The sequence below is a fragment of the Erinaceus europaeus genome, chromosome 17 (assembly GCF_950295315.1).
Source record: "Erinaceus europaeus chromosome 17, mEriEur2.1, whole genome shotgun sequence".
In the NCBI taxonomy this organism is placed as follows: domain Eukaryota; kingdom Metazoa; phylum Chordata; class Mammalia; order Eulipotyphla; family Erinaceidae; genus Erinaceus; species Erinaceus europaeus.
In genome coordinates this window covers 2723615-2745876 of record NC_080178.1, presented here as the reverse complement: position 1 = coordinate 2745876, position 22262 = coordinate 2723615, and the positions used below count along the sequence as shown (strand labels likewise).

The 22262-nt window shown below is 55.8% G+C and overlaps 1 protein-coding gene across 1 annotated transcript; it reads left to right on the top strand.

Moving 5' to 3' along the window:
- The first annotated feature begins 484 nt into the window (after positions 1-484).
- On the top strand, positions 485-12302 carry SSH3 (slingshot protein phosphatase 3). Its single transcript, XM_060175939.1, has 14 exons — positions 485-715; positions 1135-1172; positions 1631-1898; positions 2595-2707; positions 2805-2876; positions 4404-4469; positions 4555-4743; positions 4827-4920; positions 4992-5120; positions 5209-5255; positions 9919-10065; positions 10279-10479; positions 10563-10836; positions 11488-12302. The coding sequence occupies exons 1-14, from the start codon at positions 650-652 to the stop codon at positions 11767-11769; spliced, it is 1986 nt and encodes a 661-aa protein (XP_060031922.1). The 5' UTR covers positions 485-649; the 3' UTR covers positions 11770-12302.
- Positions 12303-22262: the final 9960 nt, after the last annotated feature.

The window sequence follows — 22262 nt, the reverse complement described above, 5'->3', positions numbered from 1 at the left end:
TCTATTCTCTGTCAGCTGGGAGAAGCCCCTGGCACCCCTGCCTATGCTCTTGCCCTGACTCCAGCATGTTCCATGGGGCGAGCGAGAGACTTAGGGGACAAAACACTTCCTCCATTCAGCCCTGCCTAAGATCCCTGGTGAGATCCACTGTCTCCCAGTGACTCAGGCAGAGAGAGCAGCAAGAACAGGTAAGTTTGCGGTGCTCCTCCCCTTAAGGCCTACTGTGTGAGGCTCTTCAGCACCTGTGCCCCTGTTCCTGTCGCTGTGGGACCCATTTCTGCCGGGTGTCACAATGGTGCAGGTCCAAAGGCAAGCTCAGATGGCCCAAAAGGGTGGGCGGGGCCAGCCCGCAATGAGGACAGCGACCCGGACCTCTGGCCCCTGCACCCTCGCTGCGTACCTGCGGAGGCCACGCCCCCGCCCAGCCACGCCTCCGGACACGCCCCTGGGCGGAGGGGGCGGGCCAGCGCCGGAGACGCGAGGGGAGGGGCGCGGCCACTGGGAGCCGGTCCGGCGGGCGAGCTGGACGCGCGTCTGGCCCTTTAAGGGCCGCGGGCGAGGAAGCTTTGGGCCGGCTGGCTCCAGGCGCTCCTTCCTGGTCCTGCGGGCGGTCGGAGGGGGCCGCGCCCGGTGCCCCCAGCCTGGCCACATGGCCCTGGTCACCGTGAGTCGTTCGCCCCCGGCCAGTGGCCATGCCACGCCCGTGGAGCGCCCGGTGAGTCCGCTCGTCTGGGGTCCTGCCCACGCAGTTGGCTGCCCGTGGGACTTGGACGGCGGGCGGGCGCGGGCTGCGGGGGAGCGTCCACTCCCTCGAGCCGGGGGTGTGGGGAGGGTCCACCCTGCGTCTCAAACTGGCAGAGGTCGTGGAGGGTGACCCTGAGCCCCAAGGGCCAGCCCAGCCTGAGAAGGCCTCCCCACTTCGACGCCCAAATCGGGGCCATGCCGTCGGGCAGCTGCGCACCTGCCCACCCTCACCCGGCTGCCCTACCTGGGCCTGCGCTGGGGGGGCCCAGCGGGGCCACCTGCTCCGCTTCCCCTGCCCGAACGCCACAGCCCCGCCCAGCAGCCCGGGGAGAGCCCGGGGAGACCGGACAGGTCCCCTCACCCACCGCGCCCGGGTCGCTTTCTCTGCAGGACTGGGCGGCCAAGCGCAGAGGCCGACTCCAGCGCAGGTGAGCCCCACGCACACGCGCAGACACGCCCCAGCCAGTGCCCAGCTTCTGCCACCCAGGGCTTCCAGCAAAGCTCACCACTCTGTTGCTGCGGGCACGGTGGGTGGGGGGCACTCACTATTCCTTCATCTTTCCTCCATCATCCCATCAATGGGGGCCCCTTCAGCCGTCTCCTGGACCCGGCTCCAGGCCAAAGGGCAGGATGAGATGACAGAGCCATGGACTGACCCCTGGGTGTCCACCCCCCCCCCCGGGACTGAGTGGCCATACTTTGCTGAGTCAGGCAGGTGGGGTGGAAAGTGGGGGGCACCTGCCTGACTTGGCAGAATTGCTGGGGGAATCACAGAGTAGGGAAGGGGTCTCTGAGGATGGTGGCAGCATGCTCAGGCCTCTCCCCCAGACCCCCTGACCCACAGGGACAGGCCAGACACCCCCCCACCCCCGTTCTATCCAACTAGGCAGAGCTTTGCCGTGCTCCGAGGCACGGTCCTGGGTCTGCAGGACAGCGGGGACGAGGGAGATGTGGCGGAGGCCGGCCCCGAGCCAGCGGGGGCACCCCTGGGTGAGGACCAGCCCCCTGGTGCCCAGCTGGACTCGGAGCCCGGGGAGCAGAAGGACGCAGAGCCGGGGGAGCACGGCCTGCAGGAGCAGGAGCAGGAGCAGGAGCAGAGCCGGCACCTGCGCCTCATGGTGCAGCTACTGAGGCCGCAGGACGACATCCGTCTGGTGAGGCCTGAGCAGGGCCAGAGTGTTTGGGGGTAGGGGGCCCCCAGACTGGGCATCTGCCCCGCTTGAGCCCGTGGACCCATCAGATTCAAGGTGCTCCAGATGCACATGTGACAATCACAGTGTAGCAGGGCCACAGCTTGGGGTCTTTAGGGAGGCTGAATGAGTCCTGGGGGGGGGGGTTCCTATCGTGAGTGCTTCCTTGGTGAGAAACATTTACCGAATGAAATGATGGTACTGGCGACTGAAAGGGTTTCTAAAAACCTTGCGAGGGCAGGAGGGATAGCTTGCAGGAAGACTGCCTGCACTGGTGTGCACATGACCCAGCGTTGAGCCCTGGCGCTGCAAGAGAGGTGATAACAGCACCAGAAGAAGCTCAGGTGTCGTGGTGTCTCTTTCTTTATCTCGCTACCTCTGAATGAGAAGCAGCAGGGGCAGTGAACTCACACGTACACAAGGCCCCAACTCTGAACACAAAAACTGGGCCGTCTGTATCTATCCTTCCTTCTTGCTACACTGGAAAACCCTTAATAATTAACACTTTGCAGACTCACGAAATTACAAAGTTGGGAACCATGGGGTTGGGTGCTCTGGCCTGATCTGGGCTTTGGGGTGGGGGTGGCCGGAGCAGGCTGTGGGTCTAGCTGTGCTAGGCCCAGGGGTGTGCTGACCCTGGGCTTCCTCCACCTCCCCCAGGCAGCCCAGCTGGAGGCAGCCCGACCCCCAAGGCTCCGCTACCTGCTGGTGGTCTCCCCCAGCGACAGCCAGGATGAAACGGTGCTCCTGGGGGTAGACTTCCCGGACAGCAGGTGGGAGAGGAGGAGGAGGAGGAGGAGGAAGGGGGAGGGAGGAAGGGGATAGAAGTCAGGAGCTGGGGGACAACAATTCTCCCTCTGCCCCTGCCAGATCCCCTAGCTGTACACTGGGCCTAGTCCTGCCTCTCTGGAGTGACACCCAGGTGTACCTTGATGGAGATGGGTAAGGAGAGGGCGGCCGGAGCGTGATGTCTGGGAGGGGACACCATGTGACCAGGGGACTGGAACTGGGGCCTCCCTGTCCTGCTACATATTTCCTATGTGTTACCTAGCTTCTCTGGGCCTCAGCCACCAATGTGAGGAAAATGAGTCTTTGCCTATTGGAGATTTGTTGTAGTGGTCTGGGAGGTGGTGCAATGGATAAAGCAATGGATTCTCAAGCATGACGTCTTGAGTTCAGTCCCTGGCAGCACATGTACCAGAATAATGTCTGGTTCTTTCTCTCTCTCTCTCTCTCTCTCTCTCTCTCCTCCTGTCTTTCTCATTAATAAATAAAATTTTAAAATCTTAAAAAAGAATAAAATTGGGCAGGGGTAGACAGCATAATGGTTATGCAAAGAGACTTTCATGCCTGAGGCTCCAAAGTCCCCAGGTTCAATCCTCTGCACCACCATAAGTCAGAGCTGAACAGTGCTCTGGTTAAAAAATAATAATAATAAAATAAAATAAAATATAAAAAAATATTTATTAGAGGGCCGGGTGGTGGCGCACCTGGTTGAGCACACATATTACAGTGCACAAGGACCCGGGTTCAAGCCCCCAGTCCCCACCTGCAGGGGGAAAGCTTTGCAAGTGGTGAAGCAGGGTTGCAGGTGTCTCTCTGTCTTTCTCCTTGTCTATCTCCCTTCTTCCTCTCGATTTATGGCTGTCTCTATCCAATAAATAAAATTTTAAAAATGTTTATTAAAAAAGGAAATATTGTAGTCTTGGGGGCGTAAATTCTCAAAACGAGGTCCGGAGTGATGCTTCGGCTTCTCTCTCTCTCTAATAAATAAAAATATAATTTAAAATATTCCTTTTTAAATTTTTTATATATACTTATTTATTTTCCCTTTTGTTGCCCTTGTTTTTTTTTTATTGTTGTTGTAGTTGTTGTTGTTATTGATGTTGTTGTTGTTAGCTAGGACAGAAAGAAATGGAGTGAGGAGGGGAAGACAGAGAGGGAGAGAGAAAGATAGACACCTGCAGACCTGCTTCACCGCCTGTGAAGTGACTCCCCTGCAGGTGGGGAGCCGGGGGCTCGAACCGGGATCCTTATGCCGGTCCTTGCGCTTTGCGCTTAACCAGCTGCGCTACTGGCCAACTCCCTTCCTCTTTTTTTTTCTTTAACCAGGGCACTGCTTAGCTCTGGCTTACGGTGGTGATGGAGTTCAACCCAGGACTTCAGAGCCTCAGGCTTGAGAGTTTCTTTGCATAACCATTATGCTGTCTGTCCCTGTCCCATGTATTCCTTTATTAGCATGAGAGAAAGGAAACCAGAGCATCACTCTGGCACATGCAGTGCTGGGACTTGAACTCGGACTTCATTCTTGAGAGTCCAAAGCTCTCACCCCTGTGCCACCCTCAGGCCTCTGAAATGAGTCTCATTGGATGCTTGGGTGGTTTGCACATGTTCTGAGGGGAGGCTTCCCAGGGTGGCCTGCGCTGCGGGTGGGGCTCTCAGGACCTGTCCCCTCCTGGTCCCTTGCAGGGGCTTCAGTGTGACTTCCGGAGGGCAGAGCCGGATCTTCAAGCCCATCTCCATCCAGACCATGTGGTAAGGGCCTCCCTCCCCCAGCTTGGCCTGGCTGCTGGGCAGGGGCAGCAGGGAGGCAGCGTCACCCACTCTCTCTCGGCCCCAGGGCCACGCTGCAGGTGCTGCACCAGGCCTGCGAGGCCGCTCTGGGCAGTGGGCTTGTGCCCGGAGGCAGCGCCCTCACCTGGGCTGGCCACTACCAGGACCAGCTGAGCTCCAACCGGAGCTGCCTCAACGAGTGGACGGCCATGGCTGACCTGGAGTCCCTGCGGCCGCCCAGCACCGAGCCCGGCCGGTCAGTGTGGGAGGCGAGGGGGGCAGGTCTGGGTCCCCCGGGGGGTGGGCTGGCTGTGCCCTGATGGCTCTGCTGGCTCCCAGGCCCTCTGAGCAGGAGCAGATGGAGGAGGCCATCCGTGCTGGGCTGTGGGAGGTGCTGGAGGTCAGCGACCTGGACAGCGTCACTTCTAAAGAGGTGGGCAGAGTGCCAGGGGCCGGCAGGGCTGTCCTCCCCCGGGCCCCCCTGAGCCTGTGCCCTGCCCACAGATCCGCCAGGCCCTGGAGCGGCGCCTGGGCTACCCGCTGCAACGGTCCCGTGACTTCATCGACAACCAGATGCTTCTGCTCATGGCGCAGCGTGACCGTGCGTCCATGATCTTTCCGCACCTCTACCTGGTGAGAGAACGGGGGAGGGAGGCGGGAGCACCACTGCAGGGTGGGGAGAGCCTCCTGCCCATCTGTCTGTCTGTCTGTCTGTCCACAGGGCTCCGAGTGGAATGCAGCCAACCTGGAGGAGCTGCAGAGAAACAGGTAGCCCCCTGCCAGGACCACACCCCTCTCTGCCTCCCCTCCTCTGGGCCTGTCTCCCAGCCTGTCACTGCCAGTCACAGCCCTGCTTCCTACCCTGCTGCTACAGACTAACTCTCAGAAGTGGTTCTCTCTCTCTCTCTCTGTTTTTTTTTTTTTAACAGATTTTATTTATTTATTAATGAAAAAGACAGGGAGAGAGAAAGAACCAGACGTCACTCTGGTACATGTGCTGCCAGGCATTGAACTCATGCTTGAGAGTCCAATGCTTTATCCGCTGTGCCACCTCCAGGACCACAAAGTGGTTCTCTTTTAATTAAAAAAAAGTTATCAAGGCTGGGAGGTGGTGCACCTGGTTGAGTGCTGTTACAATGCAGTAGGACCCAGGGCTCGAGCCCCCAGTCCCCACCTGCAGAGGGAAAGCTCACAAGTGGTGAAGCAGGGCTGCAGGCGTCTCTGTCTCTCTCCCTCTCTATCATGCCCTTCCCTCTCAACTTCTGGCTCTGTCTGTCCAATAAATAAATAAAGATAATAAAATAAAATTTAAAATAAAATAAAAAGTTATCGATTTTAGGGAGACAGCATAATGGTTATGCAAAAAGACTTTCATGCCTGAGTCACCAAAGGTCTCAGGTTCAATCCCCAAAGCTGAGCAGTGCTCTAGCCTCTCTCTGTGTGTATCTTTCTCTCAGTATCTCTCAATAAAAGTTAAAACAAATTCAAACAGACTCTCATGCCTGAGGCTGCAAAGTCCCAGGTTCCATCCCTTGCACCACCATAAGCCAGAGCTAAGCAGTGCTCTGGTAAAAAAAAAAAATAAATGAATAATAAATAAATTAATTTTTTAATATTTATTTATTTTCCCTTTTGTTACCCTTGTTGTTTAACATTGTTGTGGTTATTTTTTTATTATTATCTTTATTTGTTGGATAGAAACAGCCAGAAATCGAGAGGGAAGGAGGAGATAGACACCTGCAGCCCTGCTTCACCACTCGCAAAGCTTTCCCCCTGCAGGTGGGGATTGTTGTTGTTATTGATGTCATTGTTGTTGGATGGGAAATGGAGAGAGGAGGGGAAGACAGAGAGAGGGAGAGAAAGACAGACACCTGCAGCCCTGCTTCACCACTTTTAAAGCAACTCCCCTGCAGGTGGGGAGCCGGGGTCTCGAACCGGGATCGTTATGCCGGTCCTTGCGCTTTGCGCCACGTGCGCTTAACCCGCCATGCCACTGCCCAACTCCCTAATAAATTAATTTTTTAAAGATTGTATTTATTTATGAGAAAGATAGGAGGAGAGAAAGAACCAGACATCACTCTGGCACATGTGCTGCCAGGGATCGAACTCAGAACCTCATGCTTGAGAGTCCAAAGCTTTATCACTGCGCCACCTCCCGGCACAAATTAATTAATTTTTTTAAAAAAAAATAATGGGAGCCAGCTGATGGCACGCCTGGTAGTGCATACCTGTTACCATGCTCAAGGAACTGGGTTCAAACCCCCAGACCCCAGCTGCAGCAGGGAAGCTTCACAAGTGGTGAAGCAGGGCTGCAGGTGTCTCTCTGTCTCTTTCCCTCTCTATCTCCCCCTTATCTCTTGATTACTCTGTCTCTATCCAATCAATAAATTAATCAATGAATAAAAATTTAAAAACTCGTGGTCCAGGAGGTGGCGCAAAGGATAAAACTTCAGACTCTCAAACATGAGGTCTTGAGTTCAGTCCCCGGCAGCACATGTACCAGAGTGATGTCTGGTTCTTTCTCTCTCTCTCTCTCTCTCCTCCTGTCTTTATCATTAATAAATAAATAAATTCTTTTTTAAAAAAAAAAGCGGTCTGGGAGGTGGCGCAGTGGATAAAGCATGAGACTCTCAAGCATGAGGTCCTGAGTTCAATCCCGGCAGCACATGTACCAGGGTGATGTCTGGTTCTTTCGCTCTCCTCCTATGTTTCTCATTAATAAATAAATAAAATCTTTTTAAAAAATTAAAAACTTTTGGGGGTCAGGCAGTGGTGCACTCAGTTAAGCACACATAGTACCATGTGCAAGAACCCAGGTTCGAGCCCCCACTCCCCACCTCCAAGGGGCACTTCACGAGGGACTAAGCAGGTCTGGAGGTTTCTCTTTCTCTCTCCCTATCTTCCATCCCCTCTCAATTGCTCTGTCCTATAAAGTATAATAGAAAGAAAGAAATGGGGCCGGATGGTGGCGCACCTGGTGGTTACAGTGGACAAGAACCCGGGGTCAAGCTCCTGGTTCATACCTGCAGGGGGAAAGCTTCACAAGTGGTGAAGCAGGGCTGCAGGTGTCTTTCCCCATCTCTCTCACCCCCTTCCCTCTCAATTTCTGGCTGTCTTTGTCCAATAAATAAAGATAATAAAGAAATTTAAATATATTTTTTATAAAAGAAAAGAAAAGAGTGTTACATGGAACAGTGGATTTGTAGTGCCAGCACTGAGCCCCAGCAATAGCCCTGGTTGCAATAAAATAAAATTATTGGGAGTCGGGCGGTAGCGCAGCAGGTTAAGCGCACATGGCGCAAAGCGCAAGGACCGGCGTAAGGATCCCGGTTTGAGCCCCCGGCTCCCCACCTGCAGGGGATTGTTTCTCTCCCTCTCTGTCTTCCCCTCCTCTTTCCGTTTCTCTCTGTCCTATCCAACAACAACAACAACATCAATAACTACAACAGTAAAGCAACCAGGGCAACAAAAGGTCATGAATGAATAAATAAATATAAAAAATAAAAATAAAATGAGTGGGGGTTGGGAGGTAGCACAGCGGGTTAAGCGCACATGGTGCGAAGCGCAAGGACCGGCGTAAGGATCCGAGTTCGAGCCCCCGGCTCCCCACCTGCAGGGGAGTCGCTTCCCAGGTGGTGAAGCAGGTCTGCAGGTGTCTGTCTTTCTCTCCCCCTCTCTGTCTTCCCCTCCTCTCTCCATTTCTCTCTGTCCTAGCCAACAACAATGACATCAATAACAACAACAATAAGAGCTACAACAATTAAAAAAGCAATAAGGGCAACAAAAGGGAAAATAAATAATAAAAAATTAAAATAAAATAATTTTGATCTGGGAGGTGGCACAGTGCATAAAGTGTTGGACTCTTAAGCACGAGGTCCTGAGTTCAACCCCCAGCAGCACATGTAGCAGAGTGACGCTCTAGTTCTTTGTCTCTCCCCCATCTCAATAATAAATAAAATCTTTTTTAAATTGTTGTTATTGATGCGTCGTTGTTGGATAGGACAGAGAGAAATAGAGAGAGGAGGGAAGACAGAGAGGGGGAGAGAAAGACAGACACCTGCACACCTGCTTCACCGCCTGTGAAGTGGCTCCCCTGCAGGTGGGGAGCTGGGGGCTCGAACCAGGGTCCTTATGCCACTTGTGAAGCTTTCCCCCTGCAGGTGGGGACTGGGGACTTGAACCTGGGTCCTTGCACATTATAATATGTGCACTCAACCAGTTGCGCCACCACCCAGCCCCAAAATAAAATATTTTAAATATAATAACATATTTTAAATATAATAAAATATTTTAAATATAACAGAATATTTGGGGGCCCAACGGTAGAGCACCTGGTTGAGTGCACATTACAGTTCAAGCCCCAGTCCCCACCTGCAGAGGGAAAGCTTCGTGAGTGCTGAAGCAGGGCTGCAGGTGTTCTCTCCCTTTCTGTCTCTCTCTTCCCTCTTGACTTCTCTCTGTCTCTGTCCAATAAACAAATGAATACAAGTAAGCAGTTCTTTTTTAATAATTTATTTATTTGTAAGAAAGGAGGAGAGAGAGAGAGAGAGAGAACCAGACATCACTCTGGTACACGTGCTGCCGGGCATTGAACTTGGGACTTCATGCTTGCGAGTCCAGTGCTTTATCCACTGAGCCACCTCCTGGACCACTAAACAATTCTTTAAATAGTAATTTTTATTTATTTATTTATTTATTTATGAGAAAGATAGCGGAGAAAGAACCAGACATCACTCTGGCATGTGTGCTGCCAGGGATTGAACTCGGGACCTCATGCTTGAGAGTCCAAAGCTTTATCACTGTGCCACCTCCCGGACCACTAAATAGTAATTTTTTAAATATTTAATTTATTTATTCCCTTTTGTTCCCCATGTTGTTTTATTGCTGTAGTTATTATTGTTGTTGTCGTTGTTGGATAGGACAGAAAGAAATGGAGAGAGGAGGGGAAGACAGAGAGGGGGAGAGAAAGACAGACACCTGCAGACCTGCTTCACCGCCTGTGAAGTGACTCCCCTGCAGGTGGGGAGCCGGGGGCTCGAACCGGGATCCTTACACGGCTCCTTGTGCTTTGTGCCACCTGTGCTTAACCTGCTGCGCTACCGCCCGACTCCCAATAGTAACGTTTTTAACAGCAAAAGAGTGGGACAAACAGAACGTCACTCTGGTACATGTGATGCTGGGGATCAAACCTCATGCTTCTAAGTCCAGAGCGCTAGCCAGTGCGTCCCCTCCTGGCTGCAGAAGTGGTGCCCTGGGCGCTCCCCTCAGTGCCACCCTCCCCTGGGCACCTCGCCAGGCTCCCTGGGTAGGGGAGTCTCAGGGCCCACAGTCACCCTCTTCGGCTGTAACTGGGTTCCCCTCATTGGACTTTGTGACCAGAACTAATGGGCCCTGGGGACCCCCCCCCCCCCGCCCTGGTCCTCTGCCTCAGGGTCAGCCACATCCTCAACATGGCCCGAGAGATCGACAACTTCTTCCCAGAGCGCTTCATCTACCACAACGTGCGTGTGTGGGACGACGAGGCCGCCCAGCTGTTGCCCTGCTGGAAAGAGACACACCGATTTGTGGAGGCGGCGAGGTCACTGCCCCATCCTCTTGTGCCCTCTCAGATGAGCCTCTCCCATTCCTTGTTGGCCCTCCCCCCATTCCCTCTTGACCCTCCCCATCCCCTCTTGACCATCCTCCATTCCCTCCTGACCCCCCCATGCCCTCTTCTAAGCCTCCCCACTCCCTCCCCTGGCCCTCCCCCCCATGCCCTCTAATCGGCTCTCCCCTACCACCCCCTCTATAGAGCGCAGGGCACTCGGGTGCTGGTCCACTGCAAGATGGGCGTGAGCCGCTCGGCGGCCACGGTGGTGGCCTACGCCATGAAGCAGTACGGCTGGAGCCTGGAGCAGGCGCAGCGGCACGTGCAGGAGCGCAGGCCGGTGGTGCGGCCCAACCCTGGCTTCCTGCGCCAGCTGCAGACCTACCAGGGCATCCTGACAGCCAGGCATGGAGCGCCCTGGGTAGGGGGGAGTGACTGGGGCGGGGGGGGGGGGGTGCCCTGGGCTGACTCCGGCTCTCCCCTCACAGCCGGCAGAGCCAAGTCTGGGAGCAGAAAGTGGGGGCCGCCTCCCCTGAGGAGCCCCTGGCCCCCGAGGTCTCTGCACTGCTGCCGCCTCCTCCCCCAGAACCAGGGGACACTGGGGAGGCGAAGGCCGTGGAGCTGGAGGAGAGCCAGACAGCTCCCCAAGAGGAGCCAGGGTCCCGGCCCCGGATCAACCTCCGTGGGGTCATGAGGTCCATCAGCCTCCTGGAGCCCCCCTTGGAGCTGGAGAGTGACCCTGAGGCCAGCAACCTGCCAGAGGTGAGGGGGCTCCGGAGGGGCCCGGGCAACAGCTGGAGGGGGCTGGAAGGGAGGGGGCATAGGGCAGAGGAAACGGGGAACCTTGGATTTCAGCTGCCACATGGGCACCTGAGCACAGACACAGACCTTGGGGCTTCCTTTAGTCCCATCAGAGCTGAACAGGCTGGGGCTGCCCCATGAGAGGTGGGGGCAGCTGGGGGGGGCAGGCATCCGTATGGGCCCCCTGAGAAGCAGCCCCAGCAGGACACTCTCCACCATGGGACTGGAGACCAAGGCGGGCTCCAAGGGGGAGGACTTTTCCCATAGAAGGGAGTATTCCAGAGGCTTCCTGGAGGAGGTGGCAGGGGTATGGGAGGAAGGGAGAGATGGGTGGTTGATGGAGGGCTGTAGGCTTTCATAAAGGCCCCTCTGGGGTAGCCTGGTCAAGGCCCAGCTTCCGCCCAGAGCTCTTAGCCCAGATGAAGGAAGGGCCTCCAGGAGCTGAGGGGGTTACTGGGGGGCCAAGGAGTCAGCGTGAGGGCTGGGGAGCTGAGGCGGTGAGGAGGGAGGGGACACTGTGGCCCAAGGGTTGCTCCACTTTTCTCTAGTCAGTCAATGAACACTCTGCGGAGAGACTTCCCTGACGCTCCTCCCTCCTCTCACCCGGCCAAGGTTTTCTCCAGCGAGCCTTCAGATGGAAGCCCTCCCCAGACCCTCCCTCTGCCCACCCAGGCCAAGTGTGGCCGGCAGCCACGCAAGGGGCCTTGGCCGGCCCTGAAGTCCCGCCAGTCTGTGGTCGCGCTCAACAGCGCCGCCCTGGTGGCCAGCAGGACCCGGGCCTTCCGCGAGCAGGAGCAGGGCCAAGGCGGGGCAGGTGGCGTCTCCACTTCCAGGCTCCGGAAGGTGGTGAGGCAGGCCGGCATGGAGGGTGGCACGGAGGAGGGTGGGGCCTGAGACCACCCCATCCAGATTGGTGCTTCTAGACTGAGCACCCCTGGATTCTGTCAGCCCCCCATACACACACACACACACGCAGACACACACACTACAGCCTTGCGCGTTCCAGCCTTAAGCCTCAGACCCGCATCCACTTATCCAAGGGCTCAAGACTTTCTCTGTCACAGAGACTGGAGAGGGTCTGGGGCTGACGGCACCCTGGCCTCATTCTCCCCTGCTGCCCCACCCCCAGCCTCCCTCTGCCCTCCCCAGCTCCTGGGGCCTCAGGCCAAAGTGACACTGCCTCTTGCCCCCCACCCCCAGAGCAAAGAGTTGCCTCAGTGTTTGGTGCCAAGTCCAGGGGGGCTGCCAGGTGGGCTCCCGATACCCTCAGACTGGCCCCAGTCTTTCGCTGCCGCCCCAGGGCAGGGGCAGGGGCATGGGCACGGGCTAAAGGGTCTTGGTTTTGTCTCCCGTGACCTCTCGCCAGCACTTTTCAGCATCCCGACAGCCTGGCTTTGTACTTGGAAATAAAAGGCACTTTCTTACAACGCTCCTGTCACGGCCTCTCGCCACCCATTCACCCCTTCTGGTATCAGGGTGCCCAGGTGATCGGGCAGGTTAGTGGTGTGCCTGGGAGGGGCTGGAGGAGGAGTGGGGAGAGAGCTGGGGCCGAGCCTGGGTAAATGTTGGCCAGACTCCACCGTTGGCAGGTGCTGGGCTGCGTGCGGACGGAGGGCTGTAGGGAGTAGCCTGGGAGAAAGCAGAGGCCCTCAGCCGGTGGACAGGCCCAAGCTTGTTCCAGGAGTGGAGGTTCCTTTGGGACACCGGGCGCTAGCTCAGGCACACACTTTGGTCTGCTTCCTGCTGCGATGCACGCACGCGATCGCGGCCCTGGGCTGCCAGGAAAGGCCTTGCTGCAGCCTCACCTCCTGCTCGGCCTCCCTTCCTCATGCTAGTGTTCAAGGGGAGTGATGGATGGCTCCACCTCTCGCCTTCTCCTGCCCGCTGTGAAGGACGGCGGCCCTGGCGGGACTCCCAGCGCTGCTCTAACGAACCCCGCAGCACCAGCACCAGGGCTGAGACAGGATTTCTCCGTCTTGACTCTCACAAAGGGACCAGACCTCACAAAGGGAAATCCCCGCTCCCCTGCCCTGTTACATATTTCAGCAGCCCGTCTCTTCCCTCTCCCTGGCTGGAACTCAGCCTGTACGTGCTTTGCAGAGGAGAAATCACGCCTGTCTGTCTGGGGGTGGCATGCCTGGGGTCGCAAGGTGGAGTATAGACTCTCAATCTGGTTTTTTTGGTGGTGTGGCAGGGTCTTGAACATGCATGATTTCACACTTCTCTGGCCACCCCCTTCCCCCTTACAGAGAGGGAAAGACAGACACTGCAGTCCCAGCGCTTCTCCCAGTGCTATGGGCTTGAACTTAGGTGTACTCAGGGCAAGGCCTGCACCCTACCTGGTGAGATACCTAGCTCCTTATCTGTGGGTTGTCTTTCTTTACCAAAGCCCTTCTCAGCTCTGGCTGATGGTGGTGTTGGACACTGAATCTGGGACCTCAGAAGCTTCAGGCAGGAAAGAAAGTTTCCCCAGCCCATGATCTAGAATCTGAGAGAGGTGAAAATCAGAGGTTACACTCCCTCCTGGAAGGTCATATTCCCTGACTAGACCTGCAAGTTCTCCGCCCACTGGAGAGTCATAGGAACTGGTCATTTGTTTGTTCTTCCTAGAGCCCTGCTCAGCTTTGGCTTATGGTGGGTCAAGGGGATTGAACCCAGGACCTCAAGATTCCAGGCACGAAAGGTTTTGCAGGACCATCATGCTGTCTCCAGCCTTTTATTTATTTATTTATTTATTTATTTATTTATTTATTTATTTATTTATTTTTTTACCAGCGCACTGCTCAGCTCTGATTTATGGTGGTGTGGGACATTGAACCTGGGACTCTGGAGCCTCAGGCATGAAAGTCTCCTTGCATAACCGTTACTGCTATCTCCCGTCACACTTTAAAAAAAAAAAAAAACCTGCCAGGTGTGTGTGTGTGCGTGTGTGTGTGTGTGTGAGAGAGAGAGAGAGAGAGAGAGAGACAGAGAGAGACAGAGAGAGAGTGCGCACACACTCCTGCACAGTTCTACCACTCTGGTGCACTTTCTCCCTTTCATTTCAGATAGAGAGGAGAGGAGAGACGCCACAGCCCCACCCCACCTTTCAGGAGGCTCCCCCTGGGGTAGCTGCTCCCATGGGGTGCTAGGGGCTCAAAGCCAGGCCTTGCTCTCGGTGAAGTGTGTGCTTTCCCCAGAATGCTCTTGGTCCCTTCTGCCTTGTTTCTTGGGTCACCACGCTTCTACATTATGGGGTCCGGCACTTATTTGAGCGGCTGTCGGCCAGTGAGGGACCCCTGGGCTGCTGACAGCTGCACACACACACACACACACCCTCCAGGAAGCTGCCCAGCCCACACTTGGCCGTCCATCTCATGACACCCCCAGAGGGGGAAAGGGCAGGAGAGAGAATGGGAGTCCTGGTCTCTGGGTCCTCAGCCCACAGGCTGGCTCGGGAAGGCGGGTGGTGGGAGCTGGCGGTCAGGGTGTTGAGTTCACAACCTTGCGGGACACCAGGCCTGGAGTCCGGGTCCCAGGGTTCTGGATCCAGGTGCCAGGGTCTGGGTTCCAAGGCTCAGGGTCTGGGTTCCAGAGTCTGGGGTCCAGGTTCCAGGGTTCAGGGTCCGAGTTCCAGGGTCTGGGTTCCAGAGTTCAGGATTCAGATTCCAGGGTTTGGGGTCTGGGTTTCTGAGTCTGAGTACTGGTTCCAGGGTCCAAATCTGGGTCCAGGGTCCAAGTCCAGGTTCCAGGTCCGAGTTACAGGTTACCGGTCTGGGTTCCAAGGTTGGAGCCCGGGTTTCAGGTTCCAGGTTCCTGGTCTGAGTTACAGATTACCAGTCTGGGTTCCAATGTCCGCGGTCCAGGTTCTGGATTATAGGTTACTGGCCTGGGTTCCAGCATCCGGGGGTCCAGGTTCCAGTTCCAGGGTCTAGGTTCCAGGTCCGAGTTACAGGTTATCAGTCTGGGTTCCAGGGCCCGGGGTCCAGGTTCCGGGTCTGAGTTACAGGTTACCAGTCTGGGTTCCAGGATGCGGGTTCCAGTTCTCGGTTCCAGGTTCTGGGTCTGAGTTACAGATTAATGGTCAGGGTTCCAGGGTCCAGGTTCCGGGTCCGAGTTACAGGTTACCTGTCTAGGTTCCAGAGTTCAGGGTCCGGGGTCCAGTTCCAGGTTCTGGGTCTGAGTTACAGATTAATGGTCCGGGTTCCAGGGTCCGGGTCCGAGTTGCAGGTTACCGGTCTGGATTCCAGAGTCCAGGGTCCGGGTTCCAGTTCCAGGTTCTAGGTCCGAGTTACAGATTAACAGTCTGGGTTCCAGGGTCCAGGTTCCAGTTCTAGGTTCTGGGTCCGAGTTACAGATTAATTGTCTGGGTTCCAGGTTCCGGGTCCGAGTTACAGGTTAGCTGTCTAGGTTCCAGAATTCAGGGTCCGGGGTCCAGTTCCAGGTTCTGGGTCCGAGTTACAGATTAATGGTCTGGGTTCCAGCGTCCGGGGTCCAGGTTCTAGGTTCCGGGTCCGAGTTGCAGGTTACCGGTCCGGGTTCCAGAGTTCAGGGTCCGGGGTCCAGTTCCAGGTTCTGGGTCTGAGTTACAGATTAATGGTCTGGGTTCCAGGGTCCGGGTCCGAGTTGCAGGTTACCGGTCCGGGTTCCAGAGTCCAGGGTCCGGGGTCCAGGTTCTAGGTTCCGGGTCCGAGTTGCAGGTTACCGGTCCGGGTTCCAGAGTCCAGGGTCCGGGGTCCAGGTTCTAGGTTCCGGGTCCGAGTTGCAGGTTACCGGTCCGGGTTCCAGAGTCCAGGGTCCGGGGTCCAGGTTCTAGGTTCCGGGTCCGAGTTGCAGGTTACCGGTCCGGGTTCCAGAGTTCAGGGTCCGGGGTCCGGGTCCTGGGTTCCGGATCCGGGTTCTCTGGGGTCGAGTCGGCGTCGGGAAGGGCTCAGACCCAGCCGCCCGCCAGGCACCGGCGGCCTCTCCCACGCCCTCAGCGTCGGGCAAAGCGGCGGCCGGACGGGCATGCCGGTGCCGCAGAGGCAGCGCGACGCTCGGGCGCCACCTTGCGTCCGTTCTTCCCGCAGCCGGCGCGCCGCGGAGAAACCACACTTCCCAGCATGCCCCGCGCGCGCGCGCGCGCAGGCGCCCTGAGCCTCCGCGCCGCTCTGTTTCCATGGAAACCGGGCGGCAGCATCTCCCAGCGCGGCGAGCGCCCCGCTCGGGTGTCCCGGCGCCGGGTGGGCATCCGCAGGGCGCCGAGCAGGCCGAGGTGAGTGCGGGGCGCGGGGGGCCCCTGGGGCCGGCTGGGGGCCCCGGGCTCCGTCCCTCGGGGCTGCAGCTCCCCCGCCCCGCCCCGGCCCGGCCCGGCCCGGCCCGGCCGGCGTGCGGTGTGCGGCGCCCCGGGTTCGCGGCCGTCGGCGGTCTGCGGCGGGTTCTCCGCGCCGGCACGGTCGCGGGCTGCATCCGGAGGCGGAGGGCGTCTCGGGCACGGCCACACTCGCTCGGCGGGGCTGTGGGGTTCGCAGACAACGCGGGGGAGCCCCGCAGACCACGTCCCCTCCCGCCGCGGCCCCCCGGAGTCGCGCGGGCATGAAGCCTCGCGATAACGCCGGTAGCGGGGGGGGGGGGGGGGGAGGGGGGGAGTCTTAATAAATGTATTTAGTTAGTTTATTGTTATCATTCATTTTTTATTTTTATTTATCTTCCCTTCTGTTGGCCTTGTTGTAGTTATTATCGTTGTGGTTATTGATGTCGTTGTTGTTGGATAGGACAGAGAGACATGGAGAGAGGAGGGGAAGACAGAGAGGGGGAGAGACAGACAGACACCTGCAGACCTGCTTCACCGCCTGGGAAGCGACTCCCCTGCAGGTGGGGAGCCGGGGGCTCGAACCGGGATCCTGACGCCGGTCCCTGCGCCACCTGCGCTGAACCCGCTGCGCCACCGCCGACTCCCCCCCCCCCACCACCACCAAATTTTTTTAATAGGGGCTGGGCGGCGGCGCACCTGGATGAGCGCACAGGTTACAGTGAGCAAGGTTCAAGCCTGGGTCCCCACCTGCAGGGGGGAAGTTTCAAGACCGGTGAAGCAGGTCTGCAGGTGTCTGTCTGTCTTTCTCTCCCCCTCTCTGTCTTCCCCTCCTCTCTCCGTTTCTCTCAGTCCTATCCAACAACAATGACAGCAATGAGAACAACAATAATGACAGCAACAAGGGTAACACAAAATGGGGGGGGGGGGGGAGGAAATGGCCTCCAGGATCGGTGGGTTCGAGTGCAGGCACCGAGCTCCGGTGACAACCCTGGAGGAAAATAAATAGATAAACGAAGAAAGAATGAAATAAACGGTGCCAGGGAATGAACCCCGGGCCGCATTCAGGTGGTGGGCGGCTGAGCGGCCTCTCCAGCTCCAGTCTGCATTTTCTTTTTTTCTTTCCTCCTCCAGGGTTATTGCTGGGCTCGGTGCCTGCACCATGAATCCACCGCTCCTGGAGGCCATTTTTTTTCCCCCTTTTGTTGCCCTTGTTGTAGCTTCGTTGTGGTTATTATTATTGCCCTTGTTGACGCAATTCGTTGTTGGATAGGACAGAGAGACATGGAGAGAGGAGGGGAAGACAGAGAGGGGGAGAGAAAGACAGACACCTGCAGACCTGCTTCACCGCCTGTGAAGCGACTCCCCTGCAGGTGGGGAGCCGGGGGCTCGAACCGGGATCCTTACGCCGGTCCCTGCGCTTTGCGCCACATGCGCTTAACCCGCTGCGCCACCGCCGACCCCCTCCAGTCTGCATTTAATGTTCGTTGGGAAGGAGAGACACCAAGCAGGGCTCCGCCATCCCCAGAGCTGCCTTGGTGCTGTCCATGGTGCTGCCATGTGGTGCCAGGGGTCAGGTCTAGGACTTTCTGTATGGGAGGGCATGCACTCTACCCACTGAGCGCCACACACACACACACACACACACACACACACACACACACACCCTCGTGTCCTTTGTGTCTGTTCTTGGTTCTAATTTCCTGTGGCTCACCTCCCCACCTCCAAGACATTTCACGGTTCTCCGTGACCCAGCGGGGAGTTCACCCCCATCTGGACCGCTGGAGACAGCTGTCGGGGAACCCACCATGAGCGGGAACTCTGGAGAAACTGGGCCAGAGGTGTTGTCTGAAGAGGGCAAAGCAGAGAAGGGTGGAAGGAGACTGGAGGGCTGGGGAGATAGCACGATGGCTGTACAGAAAGGCTTTCATGGCTGGTCCATCCATGGCTGGTTCAAGGTCCCAGGTTCAATCCCCAGCACCACCATAAGCCAGTGCTGAGCAGTGCTCTGGGTAAACAAACCAGTGAACAAACAAAAACAATGGCTCGTGGTCCAGGAGGTGGAGCAGTGGATAAAGCGTTGGATTCTTAACCATGAGGTCCCAAGTTCGATCCCTGGCAGCACCAGAGTGTACCAGAGTGATGTCTGGTTCTTTCTCTCCTCCTATCTCTCTCAGGAATAAATAAATAAATTCTTTGAAAAAAAAAACAGGAAGTTGGGCAGTAGTGCAGTGGGTTAAGCGCACATGGCACAAAGCGCAAGGCCCAGCATAAGGGTCCTGATTCGAGCCCCCGGCTCCCCACCTGCAGGGGAGTCGCTTCCCAGGCGGTGAAGCAGGTCTGCAGGTGTCTGTCTGTCTCTCCCCCTCTCTGTCTTCCTCTCCTCTCTCCATTTCTCTCTGTCCTATCCAACAACAATGACATCAACAGCAACAATAATAATAACCACAACAACAATTTTAAAAAAACAAAAAACAGGGCAACAAAAGGGGAAAAATGGCCTCCAGGAGCAGTGGATTCGTGGTGCAGGCACTGAGACCCAGCGATAACCCTGGAGACAAAAAAAAAAAAAAAACGAGCAATGGCTCCAGGTTCTCCCAGGTCCTGTCTAGCTGTCCCCGGGGTCTTCTGCGCCCCCCCCCCCCCAGCCTCAGAAGGAGGAAGCTAGGCAGCGGTTATGTAGGTAGAGCCACACAGAGAGGAGCCAACTGACCACTTCCTTTGTCCCTAGATGTGACTGGCACAGACTTCTGGGGTCACAGTCACGCCTTTTCCTGGAGCTGGGCCTCGATGGTCTGTCACCCCACCTTCTGGCAGCCCCGCTGATCCTCTCCGTGTGTCACACTCCGCTGTGGCAGGTAAGGGTCAGCTGATTGCGTCAGCCAGGGGCACCTGGAGAGCCCCATGGGCCTTTGGCACACCAGGCCCGGGGCTAGAGAGGAGGCTGTGCCTGGAGGCCCCGGAGGCCTGTCTCAGCTTCAGGGCTGGCGGCCCCTTAGGTGTAAAAACACTGGGAATGGGGGGGGGGGAGGCTCAGGCTACAGTAGCGCAGCGGGTTAAGCGCATGTGGCCCAAAGCGCAAGGACCAGTGTAAGGATCCCGGTTCGAGTCCCCGGCTCCCCACCTGCAGGGGAGTCGCTTCACAGGCGGTGAAGCAGGTCGGCAGGTGTCTGTCTTTCTCTCCCTCTCTTGTCTTCCCCTCCTCTCTCCATTTCTCTCTGTCCTATCCAACAATGACGATGGCATCAATAACAATAACAATAATAACCACAACAACGATAAAACAAGGGCAACAAAAAGGGGGGAAATAGCCTCCAGGTTCAGTGGATTCGTGGTGCAGACACCGAGGCAAACAATAAACCCTGGAGGCAAACAATAAACCCTGGAGGCAAACAATAAAAACCCTGGAGGCAAACAATAAAAATTTAAATTACATTGAATTTAAGAAAGAGCCGGAGGCCATTCTATTTTAATTTACTCAGTTTAATACAGCGCCAGGGGGCAGACCTCGAGCCTCGCCAGGCGCTGCCACTGAGCCACTTGCCTGGTGCAACTTTACTTCCACATTTTGGGAGAGACACCAAGCAGCACCCACATCACGGGCATCGGCCAGGCTTTGGTCTTTACTGCTTTGTGTGTGGGTACTAGGGATCGAGGCCAGGGCCTCCGTGGAAGGCGTGAGCTCCCTCTGCTGGACCAGCTCCCCAGCTGCTTTCACTCTTTCCTAAGGCGAAGGTTCCCCTGTGTGTGTGTGTATATATATATATATATATATATATATATATATATATCCCAGTTCATTTAGCTTTTAAAACTATTTCTTTATGTCTTTGTTTACTATTGGATAGAGACAGAGAGAAATTGAGAGGCAAGGGGAGGCAGAGAGGGAGAGAGACAGAGAAGCCTGCAGCCCTGCTTCACCGCTCACGAAGCTTCCCGCTGCAGGTGGGGACCAGGGGCTTGAACCTGGGTCCTTACACACTTTGATGTGTGTGCTCCACCAGGTCTGCCACCATCTGCCCCCCCCTTAAAACCAGAGTACTGTAAGGATCCCGGTTCAAGCCCCCAACTCCCCACCTGCACGGGAGTCGCTTCCCAGGCGGTGAAGCAGGTCTGCAGGTGTCTGTCTTTCTCTCCCCCTCTCTGTCTTCCCCTCCTCTCTCCATGTCTCTCTGTCCTATCCAACAATGATGGCAACAATAATAGCTACAACAACAATAAAAAACAAGGGCAACAAAATGGAAAATAAATAATAAATAAAATACTTTATTAAAAATAAAACCAGAGTACTGTTAGTTCTGGTTTATGGTGGAGCCAGAGATTGAACCCGGGACCTCAGAGCCTCGGGGGTGAAATTCTTTTGTGTGGCCCAGGAGGTGCCACAGCAGCTAAGGCTCTCAACCATGAGGTCGTGAGGCCAGGCGTTGCATGGACGATGCTCCGAATCTGTCTCCTTCTGTCTCTCTCGTAAAGAAATAAATCAATCTTTAAAAAACAAAGTCTTTTGCATAACCGCTGTGCCGTTTCCCCGGCCGTCTAGTTCACTCTGAAGAGCGTTTGGCTTCTTCTGTCCTGGTGACTGTGAGTGCCGCTGCCATGAACTTTGTGGTCCACACGTGTCTTTGAGTCCGATCTTCAGCCCTTTTGGTGTACACACCTAGACGTAGGGTTTCCACATGTACATCATGACACGTCTACATGTAAGTGCTTAAGGGCCTGCTAAGCCTCTTTCTGTAGAAGCCAGAGATCCTTGTCGTGATGCAATGCTGTGACCTAGAGCACAGGCCAGGAGCAGGTCTCTCAGCAGCCCATCAACGGCTTCTTGAAGTAAACTCCACAGCTGGGGAAGTAGCAGCGGGTGGAGCGTGGGACTTGCACACCTGAGGCTTCCGGCTCAGCCCCTGCTACTGCAGGTTGTGCTCCGGATCCTCAGTCTGTCTGAGAAAACAAATTCAGCTGGTCTTAATAGAACACTTACAAACTCATTTGATTCAGCATCTGGCCGGGGCGACCACTGGCTCTCTGGCTTCTTGATTCTGTTGCCTGAGTTGATTGCATATTCCCACCTCTGTGAGCTCCATGATACTGGCTTTTTTTTTTTTTTCAGAGTCCAAAATAGTAGGCACTTTCTTTTTCTTTTTGCCTCCAGGGTTATTGCTGGGGCTCAGTGCCTGCGCTATGAATCCACTGCTCCTGGAGGCCATTTCCCCCCCCCCTTTTTTTTTTAAAGATTTTATTTATTTATTAATGAGAAAGATAGGAGAAGAGAGAAAGAACCAGACATCGCTCTGGCACATGTGTTGCCGGGGATCGAACTCAGAACCTCATGCTTGAGAGTCCAAAGCTTTATCACTGCGCCACCTCCCGGACCACCATTTTTCCCCCTTTTGTTACCCTGGTTGTTTTTATGGTTGTTGTGGTTATTATTATCGTTGCTATTGATGTTGTTGTCGGATAGGACAGAGAGAAATGGAGAGAGGAGGGGAAGACAGCAGGAGAGAAAGACAGATGTTTGCCGACCTGCTTCACTGCCTGTGAAGCGAACCCCCTGCAGGTGGGGAGCCGGGGGCTTGAACCAGGATCCTTACACTGGGACTTGAGCTTTGTGCCATGTGCGCTTAACCCACTGAGCTACCACCTGACCCCCCAAACTTTTTATAGAACGCGTCTTACTTTAGATCGTTAGAATGTCGCCTCACCCCAGCTCCACGTCAAGCGTTTCTGTGAGCATACACCACACAAGGACTTGTTCTCTCTGTGGCCGGAGGCAGCTTATTCCATGCTGCTTCATTTCAGTGTTGTAGTTTGCCTTTATTTTCTTCTTACTGAAGAAGTTTCCAATTTTTCCTAGAGGCAGGGAGAGGGAAGGGGGAAGATGAGAGAGAGAGAAAGAGAGACACTTGCATCAGTGCTTCACCACTTATGAAGCTTCCCCCCTGCAGGTGGGGCCTGTTCTGGGAGCTTGAACCCTGGTCTTTGAGCCTCTCTGTTTATTTCTTATGTAATTTTGTTCTTTGATTTTGATTTTATGCCCATTGTTGGCGGTTAAGATAGCATCTCGAGATGACGCCATTGTCAAGGTGCTAGCCGCCCTCTCCCTCCGGGGTTCTCAGCAATC

Excerpts from the sequence above, each read along its gene's own strand:
- SSH3 (XM_060175939.1), top strand. The coding sequence starts at position 650 with ATGGCCCTGGTCACCGTGAGTCGTTCGCCCCCGGCCAGTGGCCATGCC. Across the intron at positions 4,744-4,826 it reads CCCAGCACCGAGCCCGGCCG|GCCCTCTGAGCAGGAGCAGA; the intron begins GTCAGTGTGGGA and ends GCTGGCTCCCAG. Across the intron at positions 10,837-11,487 it reads AGGCCAGCAACCTGCCAGAG|GTTTTCTCCAGCGAGCCTTC; the intron begins GTGAGGGGGCTC and ends CACCCGGCCAAG.